Source organism: Lotus japonicus, chromosome 4, assembly GCF_012489685.1.
Source record: "Lotus japonicus ecotype B-129 chromosome 4, LjGifu_v1.2".
Lineage (NCBI taxonomy): Eukaryota > Viridiplantae > Streptophyta > Magnoliopsida > Fabales > Fabaceae > Lotus > Lotus japonicus.
In genome coordinates this window covers 72,904,868-72,916,614 of record NC_080044.1, presented here as the reverse complement: position 1 = coordinate 72,916,614, position 11,747 = coordinate 72,904,868, and the positions used below count along the sequence as shown (strand labels likewise).

At 40.4% G+C, this 11,747-nt stretch overlaps 1 protein-coding gene and 1 pseudogene across 1 annotated transcript; both read left to right on the top strand.

Annotated features, from left to right (window-relative positions):
• The first annotated feature begins 794 nt into the window (after positions 1 to 794).
• LOC130713583 (uncharacterized) lies at positions 795 to 3,076 on the top strand. The gene has a single exon (XM_057563358.1). It carries the CDS (start codon positions 882 to 884, stop codon positions 2,850 to 2,852), a length of 1,971 nt encoding a protein of 656 aa, XP_057419341.1. The 5' UTR covers positions 795 to 881; the 3' UTR covers positions 2,853 to 3,076.
• A 103-nt stretch (positions 3,077 to 3,179) lies between these two features.
• On the top strand, positions 3,180 to 11,301 carry LOC130713584 (endo-1,3;1,4-beta-D-glucanase-like; annotated as a pseudogene).
• The last annotated feature ends 446 nt before the right edge of the window (positions 11,302 to 11,747 follow it).

The following is an 11,747-nucleotide window of genomic DNA, read 5'->3' as shown; positions in this document are numbered from 1 at the left end:
AAGTATAACCCTTCGATATTTTAATTTTCTTTCATGGATCTATCTATATATAACATATAACATTTTACTAATTCTTAATCCTCTTCTCCCAAATATTTTTTTATTTGCTATTATAATTTGACAAAAAAAAAACTTACTATTTTATCTCTTAATCCGATCCTCTAAATATTTTTGTAGATTATTAATCCAGTGCCCAATTACCATGTGGCTTCATTCTTTCAAAAAGATCAAATTAATTCAAATTTTAAAATAAATAAAAACGATTGATTAAGTTTATCTGTATTTCTCTATCAAAAAATTTATTTTATCTGCATTTCAAATTTTCAGAATTGAAGAATCAATCATATCTCTGACTATTTTTTTTTTGAAACACATATCTCTGACTATGATAAACTCTATTTTTTTCTTTTTTAAGGGAAGATAAACTCTTATATTTTTTTTTAAAGAAACTTTAAGAGTATCTCCAATGCAAGGTTCTTAGTTTTTATTTTGGAGTTAAAAACTAAGAACTTTACCATTGAAGGTGCTGACATGGACTTTTTAGTTCTTAAAAATAAGAACTCAGTTCTTATATAAGAGTTTTGCTTTTTGAGTTATTAACTTAAAATATTAATTATTTCTCTCTCATCCAAATTACTTTATTACTTTATGAGTTTTGTTTTATTATTTTATGAAAATAAAAAGTATAAATAATGTGGTTAGTAATAACAAAAATAAAAATAAAAAGTCAATCACATATTTCCATATAAAAAATAAAATGCAGATGAGATTTATTTTTGGAAACATCCCAACGAGGTTTGCATAACACGATACTCACTCACAACGTTGTCAATCCCGTCCACGGAGTTTACGAAATTCCCGCGATTCCAATCACCGCCACCATGTCTGGGTCTCCGACAATTCCATCTCCGTCAACCTCGGTGGTTTCCACCGTCAGAGCGTACGCGATTCCTCTAATTCTCCTCGCCGGCGCCATGCTCTTCCAACTCGTTCTCATTCCCAACGCCTCACCTCCTTCCCACTACGACGTTCTGCAAATCGAGAGGTACAGTTCAATCGAAACGGTGCAGGAGGCATATAACAACCTTGAATCCAAATGGTCTATGAAGAATTCGGATGCAGAAGCTTCTGATATTCGCGAGTTCATGAAGATCAGATATGCCTACGAGTTGCTCACAAACCGTTTGTGGAAAAGAGACTACGATAGATTCGGCATTGATGAACAATTCCATGTTCTTGAGAGTGCTATCAAGCTGAAAAACATTTCACAATTGAATTTGGACTTTCCTTTGCTGCATTCCCCTTCTGGGTCTGTTGATCATTCTTCTTCAAAAGAGATTTCTGCAAGTGATTTTGGGTCCATGTTTCCAGATTCAAAGCCATGGATCATTCAATTGTATTCATCCGGGAGCAATCGTTGTGTTGAGTTTTCCAAGCCATGGAATCAAATTGCTTCCTTGTTGGATGGTGTTGCAAATTCTGGTGTAATGGAACTTGGTGAGATTGAGAATGAGAATGATTTAGCAGTTTTTCTTGCTGATAGAAGTTCAACAGGAAAGCCTCTTTTCAGAAAGGGTCTTCCATTGATTGTTGCTATTCCTCCAGGATGTGTTTCTGCAAAATGTTTCAGTAGGTTTGATGGTGAGCTTACTGTTGACACGGTCACAGATTGGTTTGCTACAACTATATTGGCTTTACCCCAAATCAACTACTACTCCATGGGGACACTTGTGCCAAATTTTCTTGGAAAATCCAGCCATCATAAGGTGAAAGTCATATTTTTTTCGGAAACTGGGGACCGTGCTGCTCCGTTTATTCGACAAGCAGTGAAAGACTATTGGGGTTATGCTTCCTTTGCAAACATTCTTTGGCGGGAAGAGGATTCTTCATACTGGTTGGGAGCTTTTGGGGTGCAATCTGCACCTGCTTTAGTCTTTCTTAAAGACCCTGGTGTGAAACCTGTTGTGCACCATGGTTCAGTTAATGATACACTTTTTCTGAATATGATGGAGGATAACAAAAAGCAAGAGCTTCCACAACTGCGGAGCGCGACATCTATGGAGCTAGGCTGCGATCCTCGCGGCTACTCTCGCGCGGGATTTGATACAACTATTTGGTACTGTGCTGTTGCGGTAGGAAGGCCAAGTTTGGAATTGAACAAGTTGCGCGAAACCATGTGCAGGGTTCAAGAAAAATTGTCTGTAAATCAATCTTTAGCTCCAGCTGTGGATGCATTGAAGAGAAAGAGGTTGACATTTGCCTGGCTTGATGGTGAAAAGGAAAAGGACTATTGTCGATTTTACCTTGGTTCTACCGGGAGCGAGCATACTTGTGGACAACGGAGGGATATGACAGATACTCCTCGCTTATTTGTTGTTCGGTACATGAGAAATAGCAGTGCTCTTGATAACAGGAAACAGGAAATGGCAAAGTGGAAAACTAAAATTTCACTGGTTCAAGATCTAATTGATGATTCTGATCAGGCAGGGCAGTTTGTAGCTGGGTACAAGGGTGCAGTTGATGATGTTTCACAGATAAACGAGTGGCTTACAAATATAATTCAATATGGTGACTCCAGAGATTTACCGTTCTTTTTACTAAGCACTCCTAAGCTTGTTCCCGATGATGACACAGAAGCTGTTTGGTCCAAACCTTCACCTGTGGCTCCTTTGAAAAATCTGAAGCAGAGTATTCTGGGTGTTCTAAGTGGACTCTCAGTATACCGTGAAGATCCAAGAATTGGTCCAACTTTGCTTCTAGGCGCATTGATCTCTTGGGGTACCATATGGTTACGGAGGAGCCAACGAGTTCAGCCGTCTCAATCAAACCAACCAAGCCAACCCAGTTCATAAGCGCTTCCCAGGAAGACAGAAAACAGAGATAACACTTCTTGTTGATAGATTGATACATGTTGTGCTAACATTTCTTTGTTTCAACGGCAACAAGCTTTTTGTGCAATGAAATTTGTTAGGATTCGGCTTCGCAATAAGATAAAAGATAACTTAGAAATTTATGAGTTCTATAAATCGAGAGGAACATTGCTGAAAATTTTGTAGTTGAATAATTTTTTTCTTAATTTATGTATACATGTCTAACATTTACTGACTACAAGTTTTTATTATTTATTGACTACAAGTAGATATGCCCATGTTTTTGTATATATATCTGCTTTAGCTCGTCTTAGGTGTAATATTGGTTGTGTAGGTTTAAATATAAATAGTTTAACAATAAACTCAAAAAATTACCATGTTTAATCTTGGTTCTCTCGGCGAAGACTTTGTGTGAACTTGAAATTCAGACTTATCCAAGCTGTTCTTATATCACATCCAACATATATACTGTGGATGACATGGCATTGATGGTATGGGGTTTCAATGTTCAGATTATTTCTTAACTCTTGCAAGTTCTTTGTTCAGGAGTTCCATAGCACTTTCTAATGAGAAAAAATGCTATAACCATGTTGCAGCTTCTTTTAGGAAGATTAGTCAAATGTATATAGACAGCTAGATTAGAAAGATTAGTCAAACGTATACATTAATGTTAGATTATAACTAAAACAAAAAGGACAAGCTTGAAATATTAAAAGTCCTAATTAACTTTATCAATGGAAAAGCTGAATGGAGTTAGAATGGTTGAGTGAAGCAAAGCAAGCAAAGGAGTCAGAGTAAGAGAGACGAGGAAATGTCAAAATTAGGTGCAGCATGCTGTTCAAACCCTCCAAAACTGAACCCTTGTAGTGGAGATGGCCAGTTCAGAAATTCGCTAGCCTGGACTCTTACCTCACTGGCTCCCCTGACTCCTACCGAACCATTCTATTCATTTCCGATATTTTTGGTATTAACTTACAATCTCTTGAACAGTTTTTTCCTTTAACCAATACCTTCCTCTAACATCATATGCTTCATTTGTCTTGTAGGATATGAAGCACCAGTTTTAAGGTATGGCTCTTTCTCATGTTTGCTCATTTCTATCTCTAATTGAGAAAACTTTGATAATCCGGCAAGTTATTTATGGCTTCATTAGGTCCAAATTCAAATCAACGTAGACCTATTAATATGCTGTTAGATTATAGCTAGAGGTTTAATTTTCATAAATGATGCATTTGTGGTGTGATATTTGATTTATTGAGATGGCTTCCCTTTTTCACTTGCAATTTTATTTATTTTGTGGTAAATTATACGCCAACAGAGTTGGCTCTTAATTTCATTCAACTATTCTGCCCTCTTTGTCTATTTTCTCTTATGTATGCAATTGTGATAGAGACTCGAACACAAAAGGGGAAATGGGCTTAGGAAAGCCCAAGGTGTGGAAAGTTTATGAAAGAAAGAAAGGGAAAGGTGCTGAGGTGTCTCAGGCAAAATGGAGAGGAGGGAGTTAGTTAGTAAGTTAGTATATAGAGTAGTGAGGTGTGGGGTGAGAGGGGGAAAGGAGAATCATATTCGGTTATAGGAGAGAGAAAGAGGAATCTTTCTAGGAAGAGAGCCATTAGAGCTTCTCTGGGTTGTTAGAGCTTTCTCTAACAATACACCATCTATCTTTTTCTATTCCTGTATTACTCCCTACCTTCATCAATATAATTCTCATTTCAGTATTAATCTTCTCTGTTCTTCACTTGCACAATTTACATACTTATCAATTGGTCCGACCTGCCGGATCAATACACCCCCAGAAAACCAGTGTAGTAGATGCCACCCAAGATGGTTGATCGTATGGAAGCTCTGGAGACACAGATGGGCACCGTGACTGACACGTTGCAGGAACTCGCGCTCCAGCTGCAGCAGCAGAGCATGTTTCTGAAGGAGTTGAGCAATCAGATGGGAAAGAAAGTGGTCCACGAAGGGGAAACCTCGACGGGTGACTCCAGTTCCGGCGAATCGCGTCTCGCCGGGAAGAAGGTCAAGCTGCCCGTGTTTGAGGGAGACGATCCTGTAGCCTGGATCACGAGAGCGGAGATCTATTTCGATGTGCAAGGCACCCCCGATGAGCTTCGCGTGAAGCTCGCACGCTTGAGTATGGAAGGATCTACCATCCATTGGTTCAATCTGTTGAGGGAAACAGAGGATGAGCTTTCCTGGGAAAAGCTCAAACGAGCGTTGATTGCACGCTATGGAGGACGACGATTGGAGAATCCTTTCGAGGAGTTATCGACGCTAAGGCAACGCGGCAGCGTGGAGGAGTTCGTGGAAGCCTTTGAGTTGCTCTCCTCACAGGTAGGACGGTTGCCGGAGGATCAGTATCTGGGGTATTTCATGAGTGGGTTGAAACCACCGATTCGACGGCGGGTGCGTACCTTGAATCCCAGCACTCGCATGGAGATGATGCGAATTGCGAAAGATGTTGAAGACGAGCTTAAGGAAGAAGACGAAGAAGAGGGAAAGCGGGTGATAAGAAAAGGCGGGTACGAACGCTCGGGTCAAGGCGATTGGGCCGGGTCAGCCTCAAATAGGAGTGGGCTGTTCAATAGAGATGTAACCCGTTTTACCAAGGCCAGCGGGTCAAACCAAACCCGATTCCGGAGTTCTGTTGGATCCCACGCACACTCATCTTCATCGCTGGGCTCAACGGCGAGAAAGGGTGACAACGACCACCGTGCAGGCTCGACGGAGCGTTGGAAAGGGGTCAGGAGTTTCCAGGTTGACGAAATCGCAGAGCGAAGGGCCAAGGGACTCTGTTTTAAATGTGGGGGCAAATACCACCCCACTTTGCACAAGTGCCCGGAGCGCGCGATGAGAGTTCTCATCCTGGGAGAGGGAGAGACCATGAATGAGGAGGGGGAAATCGTGATGCTGGAACAGGAAGTAGAGGAGGTCGAAGAAGAAGAAGCTGTAGAATGCAAAGCTATGGGAGTTCTGGGTTGTTTGGGGGATCACCAGACAATGAAGTTAGCTGGCCAAGTGGGCGATGTGGAACTTCTCATCCTTGTTGACAGTGGCGCGAGCCACAACTTCATTGACCCAAAGATCACCTCTGCTCTGGGACTTACCATCACCCCGATCACCACAAGGAGCATTAAACTTGGAGATGGCCATAAGGTGATAACCAGGGGAGTTTGTAAGGGAATCAAAGCCAAAGTGGGGAACATTGAAATTACCATTGATGCACTGGTGCTGGACTTAGGAGGGCTGGATCTGGTCTTGGGAGTGTCCTGGCTCAGTACACTTGGGAAAGTCATCATGGATTGGAAGCACTTGACTATGCAGTTTGTGCAAGGGGAACATGTGGTGAAATTGCAGGGAATGAAGGGTAGAAGCAGCTATCAGAGCAACCTGCACTTTTTTTTGAGTGACACTCAAGGCAGAAACCTTGGGGAAGGATGGTGGCCTCAATTCCAAGCTACAGAAGCAACCAAGGAACACCATGACATACCTCAGGAACTGAGAGTTGTGCTTACAGAATTCCCAGCAGTATTCACAAAGAAAATGCAATTGCCCCCTGTCAGGTCCAAAGTACACCAGATTGTTCTTAATCCTGAGCATGGGCCAATTAATGTCAGACCCTATAGGTATCCTCATCACCAAAAGGAGGAAATTGAGAGGCAGGTGGCTGATCTCTTGGAGGCAGGGATCATAAGACCTAGCATGAGTGCCTTCTCCAGTCCTGTCATCTTGGTAAAAAAGAAGGATAAGAGTTGGAGAATGTGTGTGGACTACAGGGCTCTGAACAAGGCTACAATCCCAGATAAGTATCCAATTCCAATTGTGGATGAATTACTTGATGAGTTGAATGGGGCAGTAATGTTCTCTAAAATTGATCTTAAATCGGGATACCACCAGATTAGAGTTCTTGAGGCAGATATCCCTAAAACTGCTTTCAGGACTCACAATGGACATTATGAGTACCTTGTCATGCCCTTTGGGCTGATGAATGCTCCTGCCACTTTTCAAGCCATCATGAATGACATTTTTAGGCCATATCTGAGGAAGTTTGTGTTGGTTTTCTTTGATGATATCTTAATTTACAGTAGGAGTTTGTTGGAACACCAAAACCACTTAAAGCTAGTCTTGACAGTGTTATCATCTAATTGTTTTGTAGCCAATCAAGCAAAATGCAAGTTTGGTTGTGCCCAAATAGATTATTTGGGTCACATTATATCTGGGAAAGGAGTGGCAGTTGACCCCGAGAAAATTAAGTGCATTGTGGAGTGGCCAGAGCCCAAGAATGTTAAGGGAGTAAGGGGATTTTTAGGGTTAACAGGCTACTACAGGAAATTTGTCAAGAATTATGGGAAGATGGCCAAACCCCTCACAGAACTGACAAAAAAAGACAATTTCACATGGGGTGAAGAGACCAAGCAAGCTTTCCACAAGTTGAAGACCGTAATGATAAGTTCTCCTGTGCTAGCTCTCCCTGATTTTGAAAAACCTTTTGAGGTTGAATGTGATGCAGCTGGGAGAGGCATTGGTGCCGTTTTGATGCAACAAAGGCAACCAATTGCTTATTATAGCAAGGCTCTATCTCCTGGGAATTTATCCAAGTCAGTTTATGAGAAAGAATTGATGGCATTGGTTCTTTGCATCCAACATTGGAGGCACTACTTGTTGGGCAAGGCTTTCATTGTCTACACAGATCACAAGAGCCTCAAACATTTCTTGCAACAAAAAATTACTTCCCCTGATCAACAATGCTGGTTGGCAAAGCTCCTTGGATATCAGTTTGAAGTGAGGTACAAACCAGGTCAGGAAAATAAGGCAGCAGATGCACTTTCTAGATGCTATGATGAGAGTGATCTCATGAGCCTGGTATCTTTTCCTCTGTGGGAAGATAGAAAGAAGCTCTTGGAGGAGATAGCCTCTGATGCTTACATCCAGAACTTGACACAGGAAGTGCAACAAAATCCCCAAGCCAAACCTGGGTTCTCAGTCCAGCAAGGGGTGCTGTTATACCAAGGCAGGCTTGTGCTCTCTCCTACATCACCTTCAATTCCATGGCTTCTGCAGGAATACCACAGCACACCTACTGGGGGTCATTCAGGGTTTCTACGAACCTACAGAAGGCTGGCTGAAACTCTATATTGGGTGGGAATGCAGAGAACAGTGAGTGATTTTGTAAGGGGTTGTGACACTTGTCAGAGGCAGAAGTATAGTGCAATTTCTCCAGGGGGTCTGCTCCAACCACTTCCTGTTCCAAATGCTATCTGGGAGGATATATCCCTTGACTTTATCACAGGGTTACCTAAATCTAAAGGCTTTGAGGCAATCTTGGTTGTAGTGGATAGGCTATCCAAGTACAGTCATTTCATCTTGCTTAAACACCCCTACACTGCTAAGTCCATTGCTGAGGTCTTTGTCAGGGAAATAGTAAGGCTCCATGGGATTCCAAACACTGTTATCAGTGATAGAGACCCAATTTTTGTGAGTCACTTCTGGTCTGAGCTATTCAAATTACAGGGTACCAAGTTGAAAATGAGCTCCTCCTACCACCCTGAGACTGATGGCCAGACAGAGGTCATAAACAGGTGCTTAGAGAGTTATTTGAGATGCTTTGCCTCTGAGCATCCGAGGACTTGGTCTTATTGGGTTCCTTGGGCTGAGTTTTGGTATAATTCTACCTTTCATTGCTCCATTGGCCAAACTCCTTTTGAGGTGGTTTATGGCAGAAAAGCACCTCCCATCATCAGGTTTCTAGCTAATGAGACCAAGGTAGCAGCTGTTGCTCTAGAATTAAGTGAGAGAGATGAGGCTTTGAAGCAATTGAGGGCACATTTACAGCGAGCACAGGAGCAGATGGTCAGTTATGCTAATAAGAAGAGAAGGGATTTGAGCTTTGACATAGGAGAATGGGTCTTCCTCAAGCTCAGGCCCCACAGGCAGCATTCTGTTGTCAAGAGAATTAATCAAAAACTAGCAGCAAGGTTCTATGGCCCTTTTCAAATTGAAGACAAAATTGGAGCTGTTGCTTACAAGCTCAAACTGCCAGCAGAATCAAGAATCCACCCTGTCTTCCATGTGTCTCTTTTAAAAAAGGCTATAGGCAATTACCAAGTCCAAGGGGAGCTGCCTACTGATTTAGATATTGGGGAAACTCCTGACTTTTATCCTGAGGAGATTCTGGGCACCAGAAGTATCAGGCAAGGTGACAGAGAGGTTCACCAAAGTTTGATTAAGTGGACCAACAGATCAGTGGATGATGTCACTTGGGAGGATAATGAGGTCTTAGTTGGTCAATTTCCAGACTTCTGCCTTGAGGACAAGGCTGTTTCTAAGGGGGAGGGAATTGATAGAGACTCGAACACAAAAGGGGAAATGGGCTTAGGAAAGCCCAAGGTGTGGAAAGTTTATGAAAGAAAGAAAGGGAAAGGTGCTGAGGTGTCTCAGGCAAAATGGAGAGGAGGGAGTTAGTTAGTAAGTTAGTATATAGAGTAGTGAGGTGTGGGGTGAGAGGGGGAAAGGAGAATCATATTCGGTTATAGGAGAGAGAAAGAGGAATCTTTCTAGGAAGAGAGCCATTAGAGCTTCTCTGGGTTGTTAGAGCTTTCTCTAACAATACACCATCTATCTTTTTCTATTCCTGTATTACTCCCTACCTTCATCAATATAATTCTCATTTCAGTATTAATCTTCTCTGTTCTTCACTTGCACAATTTACATACTTATCAAATTGTTCCCCTAGTAAGTAATTTAGTTTGTTGTAAAGGAAGCTTGCAGACAAGGTTGCAGCAGCTGGGTATTTTGTGGTGGTTCCTGACTTTTTTAATGGTGATCCCTTTGATTCTGAAGATGCTAACAGACCTTTATCTGTTTGGATAAAGGATCATGAACCGGTTAGTTCTCTTTTTAATGATACTTGGCTGTTTATGGTAATTTTTATAAAGAGAAACAAAAACTCTTGAGTATCCTGAAATCTGATTTTTGGCATCCTTATTGGAACTTTGATAACTATTGATTTTGGGTGATGATTTCAATGTTTGCCCTGTATAATGTTATTGTCATTCTTGCTATTGGTTTGCCACCTTTATATGTGGTTTGAATATTTTGATTGAATATTATGGTTTGTTTCAAATAGATGTGCAAAAAATTATGACTTTTTGTAGATTGTAATACATCATTTTCTAGTGCTTATATTTATAGGAAACAGGTTTTAAAGCTGCGAAACCCGTAATTGAAGGCTTAGAAAGTAAAGGTGCTTGTGTTATCGGGGCTGCTGGTTTTTGTTGGGGTGGTGAGTGCCTTTCACTTATTTGAATTCGGATCCTCTGCTAACTCTGCAGCAGCAAAATGACAAGATTGTAAACATTTTGACCTATTTAACCTTTTTTGAATTAATCTGAAACATTTAGTATAAGAATCAATGGCTAAGAATTTGTAGCTGAGAATGTGGCTGCAGAGGATCCCTGTTGCACTTATTTGCTGTTGCCCCCCCCCCCCCTCCCCTTGTGTATATGGCTGCTTTAGCTCACTTAGGTGTAATATTGGTTGTATAGGTTTAAATACAACTATGTTAACTATAAACTCAGAAGAATTTAACATGTTTTCTTGCTTGTCTCCGCTAAGACCGTGTGTGAACTTGCGAAATACAGACTTATCCAAGCTGTTGTGAGAGCACATCCGTCATCTATCACCGTGGAAGACATGATGGTATGGATTTTCAATGTTTTGTTTTGGGGTTCCATAGCAATTTCTAAGGAGAAAAGATTACTATAACCATATTGCAGCTTTTCAATTGTTATGTCATCAATTTGACTATTTGAGTATGCATGGATGTAAGAGGCTCAGATGTTCACAACTTCCTGTTCTAAAAAACTTAAGTATTGGTTTTACTTTCTGGTGTTAATATTCCTATTGCTATACTTGGAGCTGAGCTTGACACAATTACTCCTCCAAAACTCATAAAACAAGTTCAACAAGTCCTGGCTGCTAAACCTGGGGTTGGATGAACCTTCACTATTTCCTTTTCTGGTTATATACATTACAAGATGTTATGTTAACTCTTTCTTTTTGTTTTGCGCAGGTTGATAGCTATGTAAAAATATTTCCTAACGTCTCACATGACTTCACTTTGAGGTACGATGATAAATATCCAGAAGCTGTGAAGGCTGCAAAAAAGGCCCATAAAATATTGTTGGACTGGTTTGACAAACATCTTGAGTGGGAAAACTTATTTTTTTTGCTGCAATTAGAGATTCTGTGTTGATTGCATCATCGTGCGCTGAAGTGGAGGATAGAAAGTAGCTCTAGATTACAATAAAATTTCATGTTTATGATTTGAGATCCTAAAGACATCATGTTTTAAGGCTCTTTATGTTGCAACTTACAACCTTTTGCATTATTTATAAATCTATACTAGTTCTTTTGACATTGGACTTTGTTTCACTAATTAAGAAGTTCGAGCGGGTATAGAAATTGCAAGAGTTAGAAAAGATAATGTGTTGCAAATAGAAAAAGGAACTACTCCCTTTATTCTATTTTGTTTGACGTTTTAGCAATTTTTTGTTCACTTTAATTGTCATTTGACAATGAACAATTTTTTCCCCTAATTCCACCCAAACAAGTAATTATTTCAAATGAAAAAAAAATGACTGATATGAGAAATAATAAGGGCAATGGAAAATAAAAATATTGACTTGATTGCATATCTTGATTCCCTTAAAAAGAAATGAAAGGAAAAGGATGAAGTATTTTAAAGCGATTCTATCTAAAGTAAATTCATCCTTGGGATTTTATAAAATTATGATGAACATTAAAAAAACAAAGGATACAACTGTTTTTATTCATTTATTTTATGATGAAGATGATGTGTGAAGAAGATGA